Source organism: Cuculus canorus, chromosome 9 (genome assembly GCF_017976375.1).
Source record: "Cuculus canorus isolate bCucCan1 chromosome 9, bCucCan1.pri, whole genome shotgun sequence".
Lineage (NCBI taxonomy): Eukaryota > Metazoa > Chordata > Aves > Cuculiformes > Cuculidae > Cuculus > Cuculus canorus.
The window spans coordinates 26431426-26456041 of NC_071409.1; the positions used below are offsets into that span (position 1 = coordinate 26431426).

Sequence of the window (24616 nt, forward strand, 5' to 3'; positions counted from 1 at the left end):
CACAGCACTACTGAAACACCTACAGAAGAACCTGGAGACCCACCACCTCTGCGGTGCGTGTAGGGATGAATGAAAACCGATTTTCCACAGGATTTGGGGAAAGGCTGGGACAGGGAGAGGAGAAGTGTGGCCTGGAGTAGGATACGCTGCTGGAAACATCTGGCAGCGAGGCCATAAGCTTCTTTCTCAGTGGGAATTCAGTGGCACAGATGGATGAGGAGCCTGCGGGCGGGGGGCTCAGTGGCTTGGAGGGGGGAAGAAGCTCTGGAGGTGGATGCTGGTGGCTGCCAGGGGGGTGGGGGACAGGGTCAGGGGATGGGGTTCCCCGTCCCCCGTCCCCCAACCCCCAGGCAGCAGCAGAGGAGGCGACTCCCCCACCCAGACCCGGGTACCACGCCCAGGGGAGCCAGAGATGCTGAGGATGAAGGGGGGGGGGGGGGATAACGGTTGCCAGGCAACCGTTGCCAGGCGACTGTTGCCGGGTGACGTGAGCACCGCCCATCCCCGCGCCCTTGCGGCGATTCCGCAGCGTGGAGGGAGGGGGAGGAGGAGGATGGTGATGGGGAGGGGGTGGGATGCGCTGACGTCACCGCTCCATCCTCGGTCCCGTGTGGTTCCCCCCCTCTTTCTCTCTCCGCGCATCCCCCAACCAAAGCGCGGGGCGGGGAGCGCAGGGGCGGAGCTGCGGCCACCACCGCACCCGCACCCGCACCGGCCCCGGCAGAGCCCATGCTGCCCCCCCCGCGAGAGCCGGAGCGCAGCGCCCCGCCGGAGCGGGCACAGGTAGGGCCGAGGGCACGTCCTGAGCCTGCCTCTCCCGCTGCCCCCCGCGGGTCCCGGGGGGGCACTGCCCGAGGGTCCCCGGAGCAGCGGGCGGTGGGTGCTGCCCCGGCTCCCAGAAGGATCCCAACGGGGTGGGGACGACACCTTCCCAGGGATGGGGCGATGCCTCCGCAGCGCCGGGTGGGGAGGAAGAAGGCTGCATCCCCACAGACCGTGGGAGGGGCACACGGACCCCTTTTCACCCGCGCCGGGGATGGTGGCGTTGGGCACGAAGCTGAGCCATCGTGCGCCATCATTCCGCTTCAGAGTCAACGGTGGCGCGGCGGGTGCCCCCGGCTGCGGCTCTTCGCCCCGGGTGCTGCAAAGCCGGGGCTCCTCTTGCCCCCCAAGGACGAGCCGCTGCGGCTGACCTTGTGCCTGCGGGGCCAGAGCTGCCGTGTCACCGCGGGGCTGGAGGAGGGGGCGGTGCAGACCCCCACGCTCGGCCACCCTGGCTGCCAAGCAGCAGCCCTGCGGCTGCCCCACTGGATTCCTCTTCTTTCCCCTCCAGACCGTGCAGTCCCCCGGGCGAGGGGCTCTGGGGAGGACAAGGAGCCAGCCGAGCATCCCCCTTGTCACCCCACAACCACCCTCCCATGCCCCAGTGCAGGGAGCAGCCCCTTGGCCCCCGGCTTGGGTGGCACGAGAGGGGACAGCAGAACCCACCAGGGCACGGCCGGGGTGTGGTGGGCTCTGCCGTCCCCCCACGCTGCCGCTGACCTCCATTTTGTCTGGGAGGTGGCTGCTGGCGCTGGCACCGACGCTGCCACCATCCCCCTCTTCCCTGCCTGTGGCTGGTGCTGGACCCCCCCAAACCCTGGGACCAGGTCACAACCTGGTTGTCCCTGTGTCCCCCCTGCTGCCTGAGCTCATTGCCTTTTTCCATGTGGCTTTTCCCCTCTCCAAGTTCTTGCATGCAGAAGAGAGGATGGAGAGAGCAGGTGATGGAGCGTGAGGTGTCGCCTTTGCAGCAGGGCTGGCTGGCGGCGAGCAAAACCCCTCATCCTCAAGCCAAACTCCTCATCCACGGCCTTAAATTTGCTCCTGCAGATATAATCCGCATTGGAATCCTCAGGGAGCTGCAAACACTGCCTTGAAGCGGCATCCCACCCTGGGCTGGGCAGGAGGCGAGGAGGCACAGGGCAGGATGGCACTGGCGATGCTGAGGGGGGTGGATTTCAAGCTGGGGGTGGAGGGGCACCTGCCCCTGCCCTGGGGTGTCCTCCAGGCTGCTTCCCCACCCGCAGGTGCTGCTCCAGGGAAAACTGCACCGTCACGGCACCTTGCCCAGCGCGGGGCGGGAGGCGAGCAGGGAGCAGCCGCCGTGCTCCTGCGGTGCTGCGTCATCCCGGCCAGCTGCCCCCAGGGTCCCCTGCTGTCCCCCACGTCCCCAGGGGGACAGCCGGGTCTCACGGTCCCACATGGAGCTGGAGACCCCAACGACGGGTGCAGGGCTCATTTCAACGAAGCCCATCGGCAGCTGAGCCCCATGGCTCGGGAGGCGCAACCAGATTGGGGAATCATGGGATGGTTTGGGTTGCAAAGGACCTTAAAGCTCATCCAGTTCCAACCCGCCCTCGCCATCGCGGGGATGTGGGGATGCGTGGAGACAAAAGGAGAAACCCGCCTGGGATTTTCCTTTGCACAGGCTGCTCGTCATCCGCTGGAGGTGCCCATGGCCCTGGTGTGGCAGCCCCTGCCCCGCTCCGGGCATGGGGAATGAGGCATCCCGGCCGCACGGCCCCGGGGTGGCATCGCTCGGCACCCAGGGGGACGTCAACCCCTAAGGTTTGCTGCGAGTGGCACCTGGGGACAACGCTCCCCACCCCACCGGTCACCTCCCAATGGCGGCAGGAGGGCTGTCACTCGGTAGCCCTCAGACTTAAGAGAGCACTCGTTAGCTAATCTCTGCCCAATTAATCTCAGCTGATCCAGTTAATCACCGCTCTCTAGGCCTTTCGCTCATCACCCAGGGCTGGTAGGGATGGGCAGGCCCTGGCAGGCTGTGCCGAATGAGGGGAACGAGCTGCCCTACAGAGTTGGGGGGTAAGTTTGGATGTCACCCCCAGCCCCGTGGCCCCAAGTATTCTTCTGCCCCCCTCTACTGCCTCCTTTATGTGGGGGGGGTGGCTGCAGGGAGGGAGCGGGGCGTGTGGCCGCTGTGCTGGCTCGCTCCCAGCGAAAGGCTGATAACGGCTTATTGAATTTCTCTCGATGGCGGATTAAACAGGCAGTGGCTGCCTGGTTGTCCCCAGGCAGAACGAGCTGGCTGGGCTGGAGTCACCCTCCTGCCCTGGGGGACCTCCTGCCGCTGCCCTGAGAGCTGCGGCGTCCCCTCTCCCTGAGGGATGCTGAGCCCCTGCGGGCAGCGATGCCGCTGCGGGCTGTCACGCTGCCACGTTACGTGGGCTGGATTCCTCCCACGGGCTGAATTCCTCCCCGTGGCCCAGCTGGGAGAGTAAGAGTCGGGGGGAAGGAGCTGGGCAAGGGGCTCCCCAAAGGGGTCTCCTCAACTGGTTGTGCAAGGATGCTCCGGCTGCCCAGGGGCCTTGTGCTGCTGCGGCAGAGGTGGGTCTCGAGAGGGACGTGGCGCGTTGCTGACCGAGGAGGCTGAAGGAAATGGATGGAGAGAGAAAATGGAGCCGAGCCGGTGGCTCTGCAGCAGGGAATGCTGGCAGGGAGAGGAACCTGCACCGCTGGGCTAGGTGAGCCCGATGGCTTTGCTGGGAATACGCCAGGGGGTGGGCATCGGGGTGGCAGGGAGAGAGGAGAGGTCCTGCTGGTGAGGAGGAGGTGTCTCATGGCGAGCAAGGGTGGGCTGGGGGCTACTGGCGTGGGGCTGAGTGGGCACAGCCAGCAGAGAAGGGCAAGGAGCCACCGATGGAGGGCACGCGGCAAGACGGGGCGCCCAGAAAAGTAGGATGAAGGAGAAACCAGAGCTTCTTGGTCAGAAGTGATAGGGCTGGAGAGCATTGGGATGGCAGTGATGCAGAGACCAAGGTCAGCATTGGAAGTTGCCCGTGGTGAGTCCCAGAGCTGGTGGGGTCTCTGCTGGGTGTGCTGTGCTGGTGGCTCCTCTGAGGGCTGTGCCAATGAGGGAGCCTGGGGACCTGCCCGTCCCTTCATAGCACAGGGACTTGGAGAGACTGCAAAGCAGCGCGGAGAGAAGTGTCCTGGCTGCGGAGGAGCAGAGGGAAGCGTTTGACACAGGCAGTTGTTGGGTGCTCCGTGGGGTTTAATCCAGCAGCAGATCATGGAATGGTTTGGGTTGGAAGGGACCTCAAAGCCCATCCAGTCCCACCCCTGCCATGGGCAGGGACCCCTCCCACTGGATCAGGGGCTCCAAGCCCCATCCAACCTGGCCTGGAACCCCTCCAGGGATGGGGCAGCCACCACTGCTCTGGGCACCCTGGGCCAGGACCTCCCCACCCTCACAGCAAAACATCTCAAGATCTCATCCCCATCTCCCCTCTGTCAGCTCAAAACCATTCCCTTCACCCTATCCCTGCCCTCCCTGATCCAGAGCCCCTCCCCAGCTTTCCTGGAGCCCCTTTCAGCACTGGAAGCTGCTCTAAGGTCTCCCCACAGCCTTCTCCTCTCCAGGCTGAACAACCCCACCTCTCTCAGCCGTTCCTCACAGCAGAGCTGCTCCAGCCCTCGGATGATCTCCGTGGCCTCCTCTGGACTCGCTGCAGCAGAGCAGCTCGAGCTGACAGCGTCATGGGGATGCAGCCCTTCCACCTGCGAATATATCCCATTGTTTCATGGGAAAAACAACTTTTTTTGGCAGGGAGTTGTTTAATTTGTCCTTTCTCCTCTGTGTGAGGCAGTGGCCGAGGGGGGGTGTGCAGAGGCCCTTTGGAATGTGGCACCTGCTTAAAATTATCCGTGCTCAAGAAGGCTGAGACCAAGTGCTTGGACTCTGGAGCTGGTGGGATTGAAGGGTGTGATTGCTGACGGAGCACAGCGGGAGCTCCGGAGCCATCGCAGCGGTCTGTGAGAGAAGTGTTTGGAACTCTAATGGGAGGGGATTTGTTCTGCTGCTGCCAGGGAAGCAGGCTTGCTTTTAAAACGGGCGAAGCTGTTTTGAAAGACAATGTTGAGCTTATAATACTTTCTGGCCACAACGTTTTCCACTGCGCCATGAATATACCTGCCTTTGGGAAGAGCATACATTGGTTTTTCCTCCCACCGCTTTGGGAAATGAAACCGGAGCTGTCAAACCTCGGTTAGTTTTAAAGCCATCCCCTTTCTCTTGGGATGCTTTCCATTCCGTGGATTTATTTTTTTCTCCTTTTTTTTTTATTCCTCCTTTTCCACAAATTCATCTGTGTTTTTCATTTCCACTGTGAGAAAACGTATCTCATGTTGAGGACCCATCCTTGCTGCTCCACTTCCTTCAGGTCATGGTCTGTGTAACCGGAGCTGTGCCATTGCTCGCTCCTCGTCTCCTTCCATCCCAGCATGAGCATCCCGCTGGCAGGGACCAGGCTCAACCAGCCCCCGGAGATTTGGAAATGCTCTTGCAGGAGTCCTAAAAGCAGGCATGCCCTGCCCATGCCTGGGATGCTGAGCTCCTCCTCCACTGGAAGGCTCTACCTGGGGAGCCCAGAGAGCAGCTCGAAGGTCCCAGGGGTCAAAGGAAGGAGCCCAGCATCCTTTTCTGGCCAATGTCAGTGAGGCTGAACTGGTGGGAGGCTGCTGGGAGCCTGGACACCAGTGCTGAGTTGAGCAGCTTCTCTGGGAGACACTAAGAGAGTTGTTTGTTCCATCTCGTGAGGTTTGTGATTAATAATTTAGTAGCCAAAGGAGTGGAAAAATGATCGGGAGCTGGGAGTTTCAGTGCTGGCCACTGGCTCGCTGGCTGACGCTGCTCCTGCTGACGCCGCGCTTCTGCTGTTGCCGTGAGCTGAATGGGAGGCAAATACCAGCGGTTGTTCCACGGCCGCCTCCTTTCTTGACGCTAATGCCATGGTTTTCCTCCCCTCCTCCACCTGGCCCTGCTGCCCAGTCCCCGCTCTGCTGGGGCTGGAGCGGAGGCAGGAGGACGAGGCAGGAGGCTCGGGTGATGGGCAGGGGACTGCGGGTTTGCTTGCAGTGAGAGGCCACCTGCTCGGTGCCGTTGACACCCTGGGCTGGAAAACCCACCCCTCGGCGATCAGATGGGTGTTGACGGTGCCTACGTGGCCCTGTACCCTGCTGTGAGCACCCACCGGGTGATGCTGCAGGGTGATGGGGGCGCTGGGTGCTGCCCTGGGGTAAGGGTAGGGATGTCCCCCGCGACTGAATCCCAGATACAAGGGAGAGGAAAAAGGCAGTCAGATTGGGCAGTGAAGCAAAATGTCGTCTTTCAGGTAGAGGCAAACCAGCGTTCCCAGGAGGTTTCGTTGCACGAGGCTTTCCATTCATTTTTCTGACGCAGCTGTAAGATGGGGATCGGGATGCAAGCTTTCCTCACTCCCTTTTCTTCCCTCCTTGCAGGACAGTCCCTGATCCCCACTAACAGGACCCACCTCCAGCCGGCGCGATGGCAGGAGCATCCGTGAAGGTGGCAGTGCGAGTCCGGCCCTTCAACTCCCGGGAGATGAGCCGGGAATCAAAATGCATTATCCAGATGTCAGGAAGCACCACGAGTGAGTGCCCGTGTTGAGGGCAGAGGGGCGTGGGAAGGCTTTGGGGGCTGCCCGGAGAGAAGAACGCGTGGCTTGGCCACAGCAGCGGGCACTGCGATGCCAGGATCTCTGGTGCCCACAGCACCTGGGATCACTTGGAGGAGGGAATGGGGAGGTGGGGAAAGTCACCTTCTGTCGGGGAAAAACCATCGTTGTGCTGAACAGGCAGTGGTGGGGTGTATATGGCACCGAGCCCTTGGGTGTTGGTGGCACCGAGCCCTTGGGTTTCCATGGTACCGAACGGGACAGCATCCTCCCCCCAGGGTGAAGGGGGAGGGCGAATCAGAAAAGCCTGGAAATGCCAGTGCGCTGATGTGGGGCCGAGGGTGCCCAGCCCACGGCCGCCTGCCAAAGGGTAGAAGCCACACACTGCTGACACTGCCCGGGGCTGCAGTGCCAGGAGCCATCCCTGCTTCTGCAGCGCTTGGAGTGGGGAGTGGGCTCTGCCACGGGAAGGGTGTGCTTGGAGAGGGGCCATCAGTCCCATCAGAAGCCCATCTGGCATTCACCTCTCCTTAAACAATGTCTGCTGGAAGTGCATGGTGGGGAAGGTGGCCAAATCCCTTCTCTTTAGCTCTGGAAGCCTCCAGATGGGACCATGTCTAAAATAACTCCCTCCCTCCCTGCGTGCCTGCTCGGGGCTTCCTGCGTCACCGGCAGTGGTGGGTGAAACATCGGCGCCAGCCACCACCTCCGTGGTGCTGCCATGACAACCCTAGCGAGAGGGAGAGGGGGGCACCCAAAGGTGCAGGGGGGGCTCTGTCACCCTACCGAGTTCCCCAGTCCCCCCAGGCCAGGGCAGCAGGAATGCGGGGGTCTGTGGGGCAGCATCTGCTGGTCTCTGGCCTCCTAGGTGGGGTCTCCCCGCTCGGTTGTGTAGGGATGCTCCATCCACACGGGGTGCAGAGCTGCTCCCCTCCTGGTGAGGCTTTCTGGTCCAGCAGGAGCTGCGCGTGTGCCCAGACCCGCATCTCTTCTGCCTCTGATGGGTGGGAGCGACCTGCCGTGCCCCAGATAAGGTCAAGGGCATCGGGCATCCTCCACCGCGGCCGTGTTTGCCCAGTGACGCCCCTGCGCCCTGTTTGCAACCCCCCTGGCCGTGCCCCTGTCCCCCTGCCTGCGCCGGGAGGGCTGTGGGCAGGCGTAGGGGCCAGCCCTGTGCTGACAGCGAGGTTTTTCTCCATGAATGGACAAACCCTCTGCTAATCCCCTCGGTCTGGGGGCTGGGGGGCAGGCGCCAGTGGGCTCTGGTTCCTGCTGCTCTGGCCGGGGAGGGGGAGGCAGGAGGATGCCAGTAGTACTGGTTGTTCCCCACCGCAAAGTGGGGCTGGCTCAGCCCCCCGGCTCCTTGCCGAGAGTCATAGAATCGTAGAATGGTTTGGGTTGGAAGGGACCACAAAGCCCATCCATTCCCACCCCCTGCCATGGGCAGGGACACCTCCCACTGGATCAGGGGCTCCAAGCCCCATCCAACCTGGCCTGGAACCCCTCCAGGGATGGGGCAGCCACCACTGCTCTGGGCACCCTGGGCCAGGGCCTCCCCACCCTCAGCGTGAAGAATTTGTCCCTAAGATCTCATCTCCATCTCCCCTCTTGCAGCTGAAGAACGTTCCCCTCATCCCATCCCTGCCCTCCCTGATCCGGAGCCCCTCCCCAGCTTTCCTGGAGCCCCTTTCAGTGCTGGAAGCTGCTCTGAGGTCTCCCTTGAGCCATAAATGAACGTATTTGGGGGGGTAAGAACAAGTTCCTGGGATTATTTGCAGAGAGCCCTGTACGTACCAGGGCGGGGCAGGTTTTAATCCATTAAACCCCAGGCAGGGCAGCAGGGACTGGGGCAGGAAGGAGTCAACCCTTCTCTGCCATCCTTTACCCCTCCCGAACTTATTGCTGCCGTGCCCCTGTCTCACCGCCCACCAGCACTGCCACTTTGTCCCCACGGCGTCCCCCCCTCTACGGGGCCGTGGGTACCAGCCTGGGCACCCCCGGCCCCTCTCCTGGCAGCTTCCACTGGGATGGCAAGGAAGGGACCCCGGCTTTAATCCCGCAAGGCCATTAATATTCTTTGGCCGGAGCTTTGCTTCCGCGGGCTTTAAAATGCTGTGATTATTTTGTCTCCTGTGGGTCTTGGGTTTTATCCTGCTCAGCGCTTGCCCTCTCGCTGCGCTCTGCCCTGCTGCTGGCTCTTCAGGGCGAAGATGAGGGTCATCTCTGTGTTTTCCTCCTCTTCCTCTTGTCTGTATCCCACCCCTTTCACCACCTTTTAATCCCCTTTGGCCAGAGCAGGAATCTTTCGCAGCAGCTTTGCAAAAGCCCTTGGATGCCTGATCACAGGAGAGGAAAAAACAACATCAGCAGCACCCAGGCACGCGGGGGCAAATAAATGGGAACGAAAGGAGTATGGGAGGAACGTTTCAGCTCAGAGACGGGAAACCCATTGCTTCTAGCGCGCTTCCTTCTGCGCCCGTGTCCCAGTGATCCCAGTCTCTGGCCGGCCAGGCCAGCTGGGCAGCTGCAGCTGGGACGCCCGGAGCCACTCGGTGCCGTCCCCGGCTGCTCCTCCGCCCCGTGCCCAGCGTGGGCTGGCACCGGGATGCAGAACAGCCGCCTCGTGTGGCCCCATCCTGCTCGCTCCTGCTTTCGCCCCCGCTGCTCTCATTTATTGGGGGTGATGCTCCTATTTGCTCCACCTCCGCAGGGCAGAGACAGACCCGAGCCAAGAACCAGGAGGGCAGGGGAACCGCAGGAGCTTTGGGAGATGTTCCACCTGACTTCTTGCATGGCCCCCACACCCCCTCAGCCCCCCAGCGCAGTGCTGACAGGGGCGAGGAGGGCTCGTGGCTGCCTTAGAAAGTCCTGGTGCCGCTTTGGTCTGGATCTCAGCAGGGACCTCCAGGTCCCTGTTTGCAGCTGCAGGATGGGCAGTTGCTACGGAGATGTCACTTCCCAGCCCTTTCTCCTGAGACAGCAGCTCGGGCTTTGGTCATGAGTCTGCCCGGGATGCTGGAGGCATCTGGAGCATCTGAGTCACGCTTCCTCCAGCCGGCAGGCAGGGAGCCAGCGCCTCCCGGGCTCCTGCCCGCAGCGAGGGGCATCTGAGTGGCGCTGAGCTGCGGTTTTGCAGTCGGGGCTGGATCTGCCCCTGCTTCCCACCCTCCCCCTGCCTGCCTCGCTGCTCTCAGGCCAGAAGTGGTGGATCCCTCCTGGAGTGAATCTGTCGTGGCAGTGGAGGAGGAACTTGGAACAGAAGACAGTCATAGAAGCACAGAGTGGTTTGGGTTGGAAGCCCATCCAGTGCCACCCCTGCCATGGGCAGGGACACCTCCCACTGGATCAGGGGCTCCAAGCCCCATCCAACCTGGCCTGGAACCCCTCCAGGGATGGGGCAGCCACCCCTGCTCTGGGCACCCTGGGCCAGAGCCTCCCCATCTTCATTGTGAAGAATTTCTTCCTCGTATCTAATCTAACTCTTCCCATCCTAACACCGAGCATCGGGGCATCTGACCGCATGGCGAGCAGGCTGCTCCGAGCCTGGAGCTGCTTGGGAAGGACGCACCGTGGATCCCGAGAAGACGTGAGCCTGGGCAGGACAGTTTGGGGCTGAGTGGAGCACCATCAGCCTTGGTGCTGGACGTCCCCATCGTCCGCGGCGGTGGCCGGGAGCAGCTGGGGGCTGTGAGCAGGGGAGCTGTGCTGCACACAAGGTCATTTCAATGTCGCCTCACCCGGCTGGTGGCTGCTGGATCTCATGATCACTGTGCCAGTTTGGGTTTCTTCTGACGCATCTGTTGTTTCAGAAAAAAAACCCCGTCGTAAATGCTCTATAGGGGGCAAAAAAACCCTCAGCAAGCGAGGAAGAGAAGTGATGCAGTCTCCAATTTCCATGGCAACATCCTTTTCAGCAGGAGATGGGAAAAAGCAGACTCTTGTTTCTGCTGGCAGGGTAACACGAGGCATTAATCACTCTGCCGGGCCTGGGTACCCAAAAGAGAGCACAGGGGAGGAGAGGCAGGAGCTGGAGGGGTCACGGCTGCTCCCACCCCACAGCACGAACACGTGTGGCTTTGGGCATGCCCCCTAAGCTGTGGGGTGAAGGAAAACTGTGGTCCTCCTGTGCCAGTGCCGGTTCTGAGCTCCCAGGGGTGAGTGCTGGAGCGGGAAAGAGCCGTTTCCCCCATGTGGTGCCCAGCAGGATGTTTGGCAAGGTTCTGCCCCGCTCCCCGGGCTGGTGCAGGCTCTGCTGCCCATGGCACCCGCCTCCTCTGCTGGGACCGTTTGTGTCTGGGGGCTCTGGACCTGTCTGCGGAGCTGGAGGATCCTCGTTCCACTTCCCAGGGTGGTTTTGGACTGAAGCCCATCACCCTTCTGCCCTCACGATGTCATCATAGAATGGTTTGAATTGGAAGGGACCTTAAACATCCTGTAATACCACCCCCTGGCGTGGGCAGGGACACCTCCCACTGGATCAGGGGCTCCAAGCCCCATCCAACCTGGCCTGGAACCCCTCCAGGGATGGGGCAGCCACCACTGCTCTGGGCACCCTGTACCGGGCTCACAGTAAAAAATGTCCCCATGTGTTTGCTCGTAGCTATCCTGAACCCAAAGCAGCCCAAAGAGACACCAAAAAGCTTCAGCTTTGACTATTCCTACTGGTCCCACACCACGGTAAGTGGCGGAAGGTCTGAGCCTGTCTGGAGCACTGGGTTGGGCTTGGGAGAGGCAGGAGGACCTCTGTGATGAATATCTTCTCCCTGCAGCCTGCAGACATCAACTATGCATCTCAGAAGCAAGTGTACCGGGACATCGGCGAGGAGATGCTGCAGCACGCCTTTGAAGGCTATAACGTCTGCATCTTCGCCTACGGGCAGACGGGTGCCGGAAAATCTTACACCATGATGGGGAAGCAGGAGAAAGACCAGCAAGGCATCATCCCACAGGTACCACCTGGTGAAAACCTGCTTGTTCCGCTGGTCCCAGCGAGATGCCCTTAGGAACAGCAGGTCAAGAGCGGGTCTAGCTTTTCCCGAGGTCTACTACAGCCCTGCCGTGGCACGGCTCTACCAGAGGGACAAGGAGGGTCACACCAGACGCCTCCAAAACCAGATGAATTACAGTCCAGCCACACAAGAGTGGTTATTGTGAGCAGCAGTAGTCCAAGCAGTGAGGTTCCACCAGCCGTGCTTGCCAAGAGCTGTTGCATTCTGGCCCAGCAGTGCACCAGGGGGGCTATGGGGATGCTAAGACCCCATATCAGCAGCGAGGGTCCTGCCAGCTCCCTAGAAGCCATTCCACCACTCAGGGCCTCTGATTTTGGGGTGGGAAGATAGAAATTCCTGTGGCTTGGGCACCCCCTGGCAGGAGCATCCTTCTGGTTGGGGACTGAGCAGCCTGGCTCTTCTCTCCGCAGCTGTGTGAAGACCTCTTCTCCCGCATCAATGACACAACAAATGACAACATGTCCTACTCTGTGGAGGTAGGTACGGTTTTGCCTGCCTAGTCCGGCCCCAGCCTCCTGTTTGGCTCTGCAAGCCATGCTGGTGTGCAAACCCCTCTTTGGGGATCCCACCCCTGGGTGTAGGGTGGGCAGGGCCATGTCCTGCCGGCCACTAGCCCTTCCCATGCCCTCTGCTATAGGTGAGCTACATGGAGATATACTGTGAGCGGGTGAGGGACCTCCTGAACCCCAAGAACAAGGGGAACCTGCGGGTGAGGGAGCACCCCCTTATGGGCCCATATGTTGAGGACCTTTCCAAGCTGGCCGTCACCTCCTACAATGACATCCAGGACCTCATGGACTCTGGGAACAAGGCCCGGTGAGTTGAGGAAGTAGAAGGTGGCTGGGGTTTGGAGAGTTTGCAGACATCTCCAGAGGGTCCTGCTTAACTCCCTTGCTTTGCTGGTCTGGCTGCTCCAGAGGTGGCAGTCCCCCCACTTATTTTCACCTTATCTCCCTCGTGCTTTCAAAACGCCCTGGAGCCAGCAGGAGAAAGCCTGAAGTTATGCTCCTCTCCTCCCGGAGTCCTCTCCCGTACTCCAGAGTTGCCTTCCCATCATGTACCTTGCCCTGAAATGAGCCCTGGCCCCAGTGCCAGCTGCTCCAGTGTCCCCTGCCCAGTGTCACACCTCCCTGTCCTCCTCTCCCCACAGCACGGTGGCTGCCACTAACATGAACGAGACCAGCAGCCGTTCCCACGCTGTCTTCAACATCATCTTCACACAGAAGCGACACGATGCCGAGACAGACATCACCACTGAGAAGGTGACAGCGGAGCCTGGGGGGACTCGGGGGAACCCGCGTGGACCTGGGGAGGGCTTCGTGTGCTGTGGACAGCACTTGGGATGAGATGGTGCAACTTGATGGAGGGTTGGAAGAGAATGGATATCGGTCCCAGGCACCCGCTGGGCTCGCGGTCCCTGAGGGGACTGTTCCCTGGGCAGGATTTTGGGCAGCTGGTGCCTTCCAGCCTTGCCTTCAAGGATGTTAGCCCTGCTCCTGGCCAAATCCTGGCAAGGATGACCCCCACAGAGCCCACCTCTGCCTCCAGAGCCGGGGCACCTCGCAAGGGGTCTCTGCTCCCTCCATGGCTCTGTGCTGGGGCCGACAGCTTCATCTCTGCCTGCAGGTCAGCAAAATCAGCTTGGTGGACCTGGCAGGGAGCGAGCGAGCCGACTCCACTGGCGCAAAGGGCACAAGACTAAAGGTGAGAGCTGGTGTGAGGTCCCCTTCTGCCTGCAGAGAGGCCGCCTCCTGCCCCCTCGGCCCCAGCTCTGGCATCTTCTTTCCTTGCCTGGTTCCTTCCTTTGCTCTGGTGAAGGGTTTAGAGGGGAAACCGTAATGAGGGGCAGCTGAAGTCACTTGGTCTGTTCAGCCTGGAGAAGAAGAGACTGAGAGGAGACCTCATCACAGTTTGCAGCTTCCTCACAACGGGAGGAGGAGCAGCAGGCGCTGAGCTCTTGTCTCTGGTGACCAATGATAGGACCCAAGGGAACGGCAGGAAGATGCCATTGGGTTAGGTTGGACGTTAGGAGAAGGTTCTTCCCGCAGAAGGTGGTGGAGCACTGGAACAGCTCCCGGGAAAGCAGTCACAGTGTCGAGCCTGACAATATTCCAGAAGCGTTTGGCCAACGCCCTCAGCCCCACAGTGTGAATATTGGGGTGTCCTGTGCAGGGACAGGAGTTGGACTCGATGAGTCTTGTGGGTACCTTCTATCTCGGGTCATTCTGTGATTCCTTGCCCACTATGCTGCCAAAACCCTTGATGGGGTTTTGTTTGAAAGCTGCTCAGGACCAATTCCACCAGGGTCCGTGAGTCGAGCTGGGAGGTGCTGGTTACCCAGTAAGACCAGCTGCTCTTTGCTCACCCTGTACTGGGACTTGCTCATCCTCCCGGGGCGCTGGGCTATAGCACCACTCTGAAATGGGGGCTGAGCATTTGGATTTTTCCTCTCTTCACCAGGAAGGAGCAAACATCAACAAGTCCTTGACCACGCTGGGGAAAGTCATCTCTGCCCTGGCCGAAATGGTAGGTAGCTGAGGCGCAGATGAGTGGTGGCACCACGGGGGAATGGGCTCAGATCAGCAGGGATGGACTCAGCTCCGAGGTACGGAGCATCCTGGCTCCAAAGGGTGGGCAGATACATCCCGAGCTCTCCGTGGGGCTGGGATGAACTGGGCTGGTGAAGGGGCCATCTCCATGGGGACCTCCATGCCTTCTACACCTCTCTCTGCTTGGGGGACACCCAAACTTGGAGCTGTGGTGGGTAGGGAGGAGGGGAGCAGCTCACTGAAACAGTCTCTGCTTTCTTTGCAGGATTCGGGGCCGAACAAGGTAGGTGTCCTGGCTGGACTGGGGAAGAGGGGCTTGGTTTTTAGTGCAGGTGGGTGGGAACGGGTTGCAGGGTGGTTTGGGGGTGAGGCTCTGCTGAGAACTAAGCCGCACTTCTCCTTGGGCCTGGCAGAGCCCTGAGCATCCTCATCCCCCCCCTCCTCCTCCTGTGGATTTCAATTCCTGGCTTTAACCACCAGCCCAGCCCCAGCCCGGCGTTTCACGGGCAGGACCTGTGGAGCTGCTTGAGATCACGGTGGCTGGGCAGAGCCATCCTCCTCCGAGTCCCCGTGGCTGGGGACCAGCTCTCTCCCCTTTGGAGAGAGTAGGCAGCCTGACAGCCCTTCCCTCCGCTTTCCATCCCTCAGAACAAAAAGAAGAAGAAGACGGATTTCATCCCCTACCGGGACTCGGTGCTGACCTGGCTGCTGCGGGAGAACCTGGGTGAGGACATGGGTGGGGGCTGCGGGCTCAGCGGTGGGGATGGCCACTGAGCAGAGGGGGACAGCTGCCGTGGGGGCCACCAACTCCCCGGTGCAAATGTATCTCTCTGGGTAGGGGGCAACTCCAGGACAGCCATGGTTGCTGCTCTCAGCCCCGCCGACATCAACTACGATGAGACCCTCAGCACCCTCAGGTAGGAAGAAGGTCCTGCAGTGGGCGAGGAGGGTCGCTCTTTGAAACCGAGGCACTACCCACACCTGCCTCAGCTCTGTGGCATCCCTGCCGGGGGAGGCGTTGCGGGGGGACCATGCAACCTCAGACAAGAGGCCAAAGGGTTGTCGTGGGCGCTGGGATCCTCCAAAGGATCGCTTGCTGGTGGGGCTCGGCAGCAATCCCGCTTACCCAGCAGCTGGAGGGTCTGCCTGTCCCTAGGTACGCCGACCGTGCCAAGCAGATCCGCTGCAACGCCGTCATCAATGAGGACCCCAACAACAAGCTCATCCGAGAGCTGAAGGATGAAGTGGCACGCCTGCGGGACCTTCTCTACGCCCAGGGCCTCGGGGACATCATTGACAGTAGGTACCGCCCGGTGCTCTCCAGCCGGGCTGGAATCCCCCCTGCCCGCGGGGCTGGTGGCCCTGCACATGCCCTGTGTCCTGCTCGGCTGGCCGCGTGATGGCATCACGCTGCCAAAGTGTGGTCACGACGCCTCCAGTGAGCCCCTGCGTGTGGGTTCGCAATCCCCAGCCTACTCCTGTAAGCAGGAGAAGCTGCTTTACACCCAGTAGACCTCTCCTTCTTCCCCTCCCTTCCCATCTTCAGCATCCCGTGCCTGTCTGAGGTGCCCACCTGTATCCTCTCCTCCGTGTGCTGTTGGGAATCCTACTGAGATGAACCCACTCTTGTTCTGTTCTCTGTCTCACCCCCGCTCCCTGCCCTTTCTCTCTCTCTTAGCCCATCCTGCTGCGGGAGGATCCAAATGTGTGTATTCCCCATCACTGGTACTCTCTGTTGCTTCCTGGCTTTGGGGAGGCTGCGCCCAGGGGCACCCGTGCAGCATGGGGAAGGGCTCCGGCAGCCGCCCCAGCTTGCCTGGCGGCCAGGGAGCTGCCAAAGGGGACGGTGGCAGAGTCGCAGCCAACGCTTGGGCTCAGCAGAGTGCTTGGAGGGACCAGCGTCCTCTCCATCCGCCGTGCCAAGAGCCCGGTCCCGCAGGGACTCCTTTCCCCATGCTGTCACGATGTTTCCCGTCACTGCTGCTGCTTCTGCTGGCACTGGGGCTCATGGCAGCCGGAGCGGGACACTGGGGCGGGCTGGCTCTCCGGAGGGAGGGGTGAGTGCTGACAGCCGGGAGGTTTTGCCTGTGGATTTGGGGCCCCGGCTCGGCTCCCCGGGGTGCAGGTGATGGGTGACTAAACTTCCACCCACTGAGCTGTGCCCTGCCCGCCTCCGGCACGGCACACCAAGCCTCTGGAGGAGCATCTCTGGGACCTGAGTCCCTTTGCTGCACCGTCGGTGGCAGCTGATGCTCAAGGTGTGGCAGGCAAGTGTCTGGAAGGGCATGTTGCCACCCTGCCCTCCTTTGCTCCTTGGCTGCCCTGGCCAAGGCGCTGCTCCAGCAGCCCAGGGGCTTGCCTTTGCTGGCGAGGGGATGCCACGGCTCCTCCTGCTCCGTCCCCTGGCCCCTTTGTAGGGTGGGAGGCTTCCATCTCTCCTCCCTTTCCCTTCTCATTCTCTGCCCCCCAAATCCAGCTAATCTGGGGCAGCCAGGCAGGGAAAACCACCCGGGCGGTGTTGGTGGGGAATGGCGCCAGGGGCAGCAGCACGCTCTTGGGGACGACAGCTGAGCCCAGACCTGATGGCTGCAGGATGTGCTGTTGCAAAAAGAGCATCCAGGAAGGCTCTAGGGCCGTTCCCACAGCTGCTTCCCAAACCAGCCCCGTGCTCCTGGGGGGCTGCCTGGGCTGGGGGAGAGATGCACGCGCCCTTGTCCTGCTGCTGCCTGCGCCGCTGTGCTGCCGCCTGTGCCTTTTCTTTGTAATTCCTGCCTTTCTGCTCGCCGCACCTGGGCACTCTTTTTCTTTTCCCAACAGCTTTTCTTGTCTCTATCTTTCTCTCTTTTTTCCTATCCGTGTGTCTTTCCCTGGCCCATCCCTCCTTCCCCACCCGTAGATGTGTCCGACTTTGAGAACAATAATGATGCTAGAGGGGCAGAGCTGAGTCACCGCCATGACAATCTCTCCACAGTGACCAACGCCATCGCGGGCATCAGCCCCTCTTCCTCCCTGTCCGCCTTGTCCAGCCGCGCCGCCTCCGTCGCCAGCCTCCATGAGCGCATCATGTTTGCTCCGGGTAGCGAAGAGGCGATCGAAAGGCTCAAGGTAAGAGATTGGCACCTGGCAGGACGGAGGGCTCAGCTCAACGCTCTTGCACGGAGGCTTTCAGAGGGGAATTGGTGTTTTCTGGAAACCCATTATGGGTGATGCTCATGGGAAACAATGCTCAGATGCACTCTCGCAGGCTGGAAAAATCCAGAGCTGCCCAGTACTCTGGGCTGCTGGAGGGTGGAGGTTTGGTGTGGTAGGGTCCACCTGGTGACTGTTGCCTTTGCCCTGTAGGATGGGTTCTCCCAGCTCAGGATGAGTTCTCCCAGATCTGGATGGGTGCCTGCAGCTCAGGATGGGTGCTCCCAGGTCTGGATGGGTGCCCCCAGCTCTGGATGGGTGCCCCCAGCTCTGGATGGGGGCTCCCAGTTCAGGATGGGCTCTCCCAGTTCAGGATGGGCTCTCCTAGCTCAGGATGGGTGCCCCCAGCTCAGGATGGGTGCACTCAGCTCAGCGTGGCGCAGCAGTGGGCTGGTAGCAAGGGGATGGAGAGGCTGATCCTTTGTGCCTTGCTCTTTGAAGAAGAGGCTGATGGGAAGATGTGGGTGGGTGAAATGCTGCCATGTCCAAGCCAGCCTGAAGCTGGGACCAGTGTCCCACAGCAGTGTGCTGGGCAGCGGCTGGCAGAGCAGGCAGGTCTGCTCGCTGTAGGACACATTAACCCCCTGCTGACTCCACACTCCTCAGGAAACAGAGAAGATCATTGCAGAGCTGAATGAGACGTGGGAGGAGAAGCTGCGAAGGACAGAAGCAATCCGGATGGAGAGGTGAGTGCGTTGGGGTGCGATGGGATGGGATGGGGTGGGGTTCCCGAGTCACTTTGCCTGCAGCACTTCAGTTCCTGGGGCAGCCGGGCAGTTTGACCGTCCAGCCTCACACTGGACAGACCCCTCAGTGCCCACCACATTAGCCTGCACAGAGGTGGTCTTGGAGAAACCTTCCTGAGGCATGGAGAGGGCTGAAGGAAGCCCTACGGCGGCGAATCATGGGGCAAACCTGTGTGCTCAGGCCTCATCCTGGGCCTGTCTGGCGCTGGCTCCAGTGGCTCATGGGGTTTTGACAGGATCTTCTTTCCCTTGCTCCTTCAGGGAAGCTTTGCTGGCTGAAATGGGGGTGGCCATGAGGGAGGATGGAGGCACCTTGGGTGTTTTCTCACCTAAAAAGGTAGGGACATCTTATCCTTTCTTCCTGATTTGTAAACCCGCAGGTTCCCATCCAACTTGCCCTGTCTCCGTCATCCAGCCCCAAATATTTCACTAGGTTTTTCTTGGCTCTGCAACCCTCGGGGGAGATCCCAGTGTAGACGTTGATGTATACCAACACCAGTAGAAACACGCGGGTAAACATGCAGCCCACATTGTCTGGATGGTGGCTCTGTTCAGGTGGGGCTTCACCATCAATCACTGCGGTTGGATTTCAGTGTCAACCTCTAAAAATCCATACTTTGGATTATTTCTGCCCCTGAAACTGGGTGCGGAAATATTCCATCCTTTTTGATTGCTTGTTGCATCCTGGAAAATATTTTTGAAGCAAATCCTGGCCATGCCCCAGAGAGTCTGGTGCCAGGAACCCTGCCAAGCTCCAGCTCGTTGCTGCCCCTCGCTTGCGTGTATGCCCATAGCGGCAGTGATGCTGCTTTACGGCCCCACCCCGGGAAGCCTGTGGAGCACCATGGGGTGCCCAGGGGCCGGCACGCGCCCGTAGGACACTCACTCAACCTTGCCACCACACCGAGGGGTGCTCTGAGAGCTGCCCTGGCAGCTGATGCTGGTTGGCTTGGCTAAAGGTCTTAGTAGGTGCGTATGTCCCCAGCACAGGTGGGAACACTTCATAGAGTCGTATCATAGAATCATGGAATGGTTTGTGTCGGAAAGGACTTTAAAGCCCATCCGGTTCCAACCCCTTGCCATGGGCAGGGACACTCCCCACTGGATCAGGGTGCTCAAGGCTTTGGGACCTTCTCCTTGTGTGCCTTGGCATGGCTCCTGGACAAATTTCTCCACCGTCATCTTTGTTTGTCATTCTTCTCTCAGCTGCTGCCTGTTAGGACCCCAGACCTTTGTATAGAAACTGTGGGGGTTTATTCCCCAAAGCAGGTTGGTCTTAGAGGCGCGATGTTGCTGTGGTGGTCTTGGTCCCTCCTTGCTCTTCAGCTGTCTGGCAGGTAGAAATTCCTGTGACTTCTCCAGTGGCTGCCGAGGAAAATTAGCATTGGTGGCATGCAAAATCCCGTTTTGTTAAGGGCAAAGCGGGGCAGGACTTTGTTGTCCTGCTGCATGCCATGGCGGGGGTGGCTCCGTCTCCAAGGAGCTCGGTGGAAGGTAGAGCTGCCTTGCATATCCGGAGCAAAACCGCAAGCTGGAGGAGTCTCAGACCCCCGGGGCTATGTGTCTGCTAAAGGGGCCTGAGATTAAACATTACAGCCGGCTTATTCCTGCCAGCCATGGAGAAGAACCTGCCTTTCCTTTGACCTCCAGTTCCCCTGCACTGTTTGGAGTGTCTCTCCTATCTGCCAGGGCTTGTCGTGACAGGGAAACCTCTGCATGCTGGGTGGCAGACGGCTGATAAGATGTTTCTTACAGTCTCTAGACTTATTTCTGGGAAACTCACAACTTCACCTACTGATCCTTCCAGGACTTTGCCTGTTGCTTGAAGGTGCAACCACAGCAGCTTGGGATGGGGTGAAATCAGGTACCTGTGGTCAGAGAGGTGTGTGGCCCAGGGAGAAGCTTCCCTCTCGTCAAGAACAAAGTGGTTTGTGACCCAGGGGAAGAAAGTACTAGGAGGGAACTGTTAGGAAGAAGATCAAGGAGTGAAATTCAGATATGGCTTCAGGTCTCCACTACTTTTGGTTGACCCTGTGGTCTCAGACCTGCTCTGTTGGGTGTTTCCCTCCTCCAAGAGCAGCCGTTGCGTGCGACGTGCTTCTGCCTCGGCTCACTACACCATCTCCAGCAGACCTGGGGGCTACGGTGGCAGCACAAGCGAGCAGGGTCCCACCCCAGGAGACACCAAGCTGTACTAGGGTCTCCCCATGGGAAGCGTTCAGCTCTGCATTGGGCCTCTTTGCAGCATGAATTTTCAAAGGCAGCCAAGGGAAGGGTGCCCGGAGCTCAGTCCTTTGAGGAGGAAAGCATGGAGGCACGTGGACACAGGTCATCCTTACCCCAGCTGCAAAGTTCTCTGCAGTCCCCTTGAAAAGTCCCTACCTGATCACATCATCCTGGAGCCACGGGGGGCAGGAGAGCCTGTCCATGTGCGGGGGGAAGCCTGAGGTGCTGCTGAGTTCCTGCCTTCCTTGGGTACACCCCTCAGTGCCCCAGCAGATGGGGCACACCAGAGTGACTCTTTGTTTGTCTCTCCCAGACACCTCACTTGGTCAACCTGAACGAGGATCCGCTCATGTCCGAGTGTCTTCTCTACTACATCAAGGATGGGATAACAAGGTGAGGGCCAGGTGTGGCCCAGGATGTCAGTGCCTGACTTGCCCGGCTGCGCAGCGGGGTGACAGCCATCCCCGGCTGGATGCCCTTCCTAGGGCATCCCCAAAGAGCCACGTGGGACAGATGTATTGGCCTGGCAATCTCGTTAGGGACGTTAGTCCTGGTGGGCACCAAGAGCTGCTCCTGTCAGCGCTGGGGATGACTCTGGGGGGAGGCTCAGGGAGGGGCTGCTCTGAGGAAGGATTGAGCTGTGTTTCCCTCCCACCCAGGGTTGGCCGGGAAGATGCAGAGAAGAGGCAGGACATCGTTCTCAGTGGCCACTTCATTAAGGAAGAGCACTGCCTTTTCCGTAGTGACACCAAAACCAGTGGTGAAGGTATGTCTTGTCTGGAAGGGCTCCACCTCCCTGGTGACCCCCATCCCTCTGTGTGTCCCCAGCATCTGTCCCCAGCCAGGAGTCATGCCCTGCTCAGATGAGTGGGGTTCTTCTGGTGGCTGTGGCTTCTCCATCCTTCCTGAGCAAGCTATGGCCCTCCCCTAGCTGGAAGGGAAGCTTGTGCAAGGCACGTGGACGCTGCTGTGGAGAGGCACACCAGGGAAATCGGGGTGGGAGGGAAGAGCAGACCATAGACAATTGCCTTGACCAAAACATAGAGCAAAGCCCACCCTGCAAACCAAGAGGAACCTGGAGGTGAAAGGCCTTTAGAAATGAGTCCGAGGAGGCTGAAGGCTCTGTTCTCCTCTCACATCCAGTCTTCAGCTGCTGTTAGTCTTTGGGACTGCTCTGATTAACATGAGGTTGGTTGGCCAAACCCCATTGGTCACCTGAAGTGTGAGTGCTGCTGGTGGCTACCCTGGTGTCCCCCTACTCTGCGCCCGGGGTGCCAGCTGGGGAGGTGCTCCCTTTCCAAGGCTGCGGGAGCAGTGGAGTGAGAGATGCAGGATTTATGCCTCTGCTTCCACCTCCTGTTCAGCCTGGAGAAGAGGAGGCTGCGGGGAGACCTTATCACTCTCTACAACTGCCTCAAAGGAAGTTGCAGAGAGGTGGGTGCTGGTCTCTTCTCCCAAGTGACAGGTGAGAGGACAAGAAGGAATGGCCTTAAGCTGCTTCAGGGGAAGTTCAGATTGGACATCAGGAAAAATTTCTTCACCAAAAGGGTTCTCAGGCCCTGGCAGAGGCTGCGCAGGGAGGTGGTGGAGTCCCCATCCCTGGAGGGGTTTAACAGATGGGTGGGTGAGGTGCTCAGGGATAGTTTAGTAGTGGACAGGGACGGTCGGACTCGATGATCTCAAAGGTCTTCTCCAAACTAATGATTCCATGATTTTATGATTCTATAATTTGCGTTCACTGCCTCTCTCCCCTTCCCACCGTCTCTGCAGTAATCGTGACCCTGGAGCCCTGTGAAGGTGCCGACACCTACGTGAACGGCAAAAAAGTGACAGAGCCCAGCATCCTGCGCTCAGGTGTGTCCCCACGCCAGCGCGGCTGCTGCTCTAACCCACCTCCCTCCATCCCACGAGGGCTCTGCAGGTTGTCCCACATGAAACCCATGTCCTTTCCCCCCTCCCCACATGCATCCCTGTAGGAAACCGCATCATCATGGGGAAGAGCCATGTCTTCCGCTTCAACCACCCCGAGCAGGCTCGTCAGGAGCGGGAGCGGACTCCGTGCGCCGAGACCCCAGCCGAGCCCGTAGACTGGGCTTTTGCCCAAAGAGAGCTGCTGGAGAAGCAGGGCATCGACATGAAGCAGGAGATGGAGCAGCGGTGAGGGCACAGGGGCTGAGGCAACAGGGAGATGGGTATCCAGCTTCAGGCTGGTCATCCTCTCCTTCCCTGTTCCTCCCAGGCTCCAGGAACTGGAGGACCAGTACCGGAGGGAGCGGGAGGAGGCGAACTACCTTCTGGAGCAGCAGAGGCTGGTAGGTGGTCAGGACCCTGCTCCTGCTCAGGCTGCCCAGGCATGACTGAGTCCTGGCAGATGTTTGCGTGGGGTGGCTTAAAAGGGCAATCCTGTTGTTCCTGGGGTTGTCCCAATAAACATGGATCCAAAGGAGGAAGGAGGCTGGGTTCCTGCTCTGTGGGAGCAGGGAGGAAGGTCACAGCTTGTGCATCATCCCTCTCCCTGTTTCCCCCAGGACTATGAGAGCAAACTGGAGGCACTGCAGAAGCAGATGGACTCTAGGTATTACCCTGAGGCAAACGAGGAAGAGGAAGAACCTGAGGATGAAGGTGAGGGCTGGGTGCCACCATAGGGTTTGGTGCCCTCTGTGGATAGAAGAAGAGTGGGCTGCAGGTCCCCTGGACACTTCCACTCTATGCCCTCCCTCTGGCAGTGGGGTGACTGTCCCTGCATGTCCCCACAGTGCAGTGGACAGAGCGGGAGTTCGAGCTGGCCCTCTGGGCCTTTAGGAAGTGGAAGTGGTACCAGTTCACCTCCCTCCGCGACCTCCTCTGGGGCAACGCCATCTTCCTCAAGGAAGCCAACGCCATCAGCGTGGAGCTGAAGAAGAAGGTGGGTGCCTGAGGCTCCTCTCACTGTGGCACCCATGGAAGAGGCCACAGATCATAGAATCATGGAGTGGTTTGAGTTGGAAGGGACCTCAAAGCCCATCCAGTCCCACCCCTGCCATGGGCAGGGACACCTCCCACTGGATCAGGGGCTCCAAGCCCCATCCAACCTGGCCTGGAACACTTGCTGTGGGTGGCCAGGGAAGTACTGAGGAGGGGCTCACCAAAGGCACTACCTGGAGGCCACTGTCCTCCCAGGCAGCTCACTGTCCCCCTCTGCCCCTCTTCAGGTCCAGTTCCAGTTTGTGCTCCTCACGGACACACTCTACTCACCTCTCCCTCCTGACCTGCTGCCTCCGGATGCCGCCAAAGACCGGGAAAAGCGGCCGTTCCCCAGGACCATCGTGGCTGTAGAGGTGCAGGACCAGAAGAACGGGGCAACGCACTATTGGACCCTGGAGAAGCTGAGGTGGGTGAAGGATGCCGGTGCCGGGGAGGGCTCAGCGGCCTCAGCTCACTTTCTGACCGCTGCCTGCTGTGTCCCCCTCTGCCCGCAGGCAACGCCTCGACCTGATGCGTGAGATGTATGACCGTGCAGCAGAAGTGCCTTCTAGCGTCATCGAGGACTGCGATAATGTGGTGACCGGTGGAGATCCCTTCTACGACCGCTTCCCCTGGTTCAGGCTGGTGGGCAGGTGAGCTCTTCGGCTCCTTCCAAGCGCAGCTGGGACCCGCAGGCAGCCCTGCGGCAGGGAGCGCTGCCGGCTCTGCCGGGCGCAGGGCGTTTGTCTCCTGGGGCCACACCGCGGGAGGACGTGTTGTCCCCTTGGTGCTGGTCGGGGCCCATCTTGTCTGGCTTTCCTCCACACTGGCTGCCGGGCCCCCGAGGGACCTGTGAGCCGGTGGCAACGCCGCCGCTGCCTGCCGGAACCCAGCGCTGCGAGGCACGGGCTCTTGGCTTGCCACCGATGGGAGGTGGGAGCAGGCTGAGACCTCATGCCTTCATGACGTCCATCCTGGTGGGCACGCGTCCGTGTGCACGTGGTGGTGTCTGAGCATCTGTCTGTCTGGTATGTGCCACGCGTCTCTGTGTGCTTCCCACGCGCTGGGTGGAAGGGTGCGGTGCTGGCGATGAGGACAGGCCACCCCAAAGAAGGGCTCTGCCCTGGTGGAGGTGGGGAGCAGGGGCTGAGCAGAACAGCCCAACCAACCAGCCCTGCCACGGAGGCATCCCCCACCGTGCCGCGGCACGTGGAGAGATTCCCTCCGGCAGTGGGGGTGGCGGCGAGCCTTGTGACACCCGCTCCATCCCCGCAGTGGCTGCAAAGCCTGCGAGGGGGATCCCCACCGGTTCCTTGGGCTGCTCTGTTCTCTGCCCTTCGTGGCCGTCGGTGGCTTCTTTAGAGATGCACCAGACGGGCAGGTCTTGATTTCCCAACGTCTCTTGGTTTAAGCAGAAACAAATCCCACCCCAAAACCCAACTGAGAAAAAAACTAACAACCCCCCTCCCCCCCCC

The 24616-nt window shown here is 60.3% G+C and overlaps 1 protein-coding gene across 26 annotated transcripts in view; it reads left to right on the forward strand.

The window, feature by feature from the left end:
* The first annotated feature begins 630 nt into the window (after positions 1–630).
* The window catches only part of KIF1A (kinesin family member 1A), a 44444-nt gene continuing 20458 nt past the window's right edge, over positions 631–24616 (forward strand). For 10 of the 26 annotated variants that reach the window (XM_054074220.1, XM_054074221.1, XM_054074223.1 and 7 more), the window contains exons 1-26: positions 631–783; positions 6304–6455; positions 11080–11156; positions 11249–11428; positions 11899–11964; positions 12126–12304; positions 12639–12750; positions 13115–13192; positions 13949–14014; positions 14303–14320; positions 14686–14761; positions 14876–14954; positions 15194–15336; positions 15716–15742; positions 16934–17142; positions 17833–17912; positions 18234–18309; positions 20512–20591; positions 20858–20964; positions 21969–22052; positions 22175–22355; positions 22438–22510; positions 22727–22820; positions 22955–23103; positions 23390–23568; positions 23657–23794. In XM_054074220.1, the coding sequence (XP_053930195.1) occupies positions 6350–6455; positions 11080–11156; positions 11249–11428; positions 11899–11964; positions 12126–12304; positions 12639–12750; positions 13115–13192; positions 13949–14014; positions 14303–14320; positions 14686–14761; positions 14876–14954; positions 15194–15336; positions 15716–15742; positions 16934–17142; positions 17833–17912; positions 18234–18309; positions 20512–20591; positions 20858–20964; positions 21969–22052; positions 22175–22355; positions 22438–22510; positions 22727–22820; positions 22955–23103; positions 23390–23568; positions 23657–23794 (2657 nt within the window). In that variant the 5' untranslated portion in view covers positions 631–783; positions 6304–6349. The remainder of the gene's footprint in view (positions 784–6303; positions 6456–11079; positions 11157–11248; positions 11429–11898; positions 11965–12125; positions 12305–12638; positions 12751–13114; positions 13193–13948; positions 14015–14302; positions 14321–14685; positions 14762–14875; positions 14955–15193; positions 15337–15715; positions 15743–16933; positions 17143–17832; positions 17913–18233; positions 18310–20511; positions 20592–20857; positions 20965–21968; positions 22053–22174; positions 22356–22437; positions 22511–22726; positions 22821–22954; positions 23104–23389; positions 23569–23656; positions 23795–24616) is intronic. The other 16 variants (XM_054074227.1, XM_054074228.1, XM_054074232.1 and 13 more) reach the window with 3 other exon arrangements.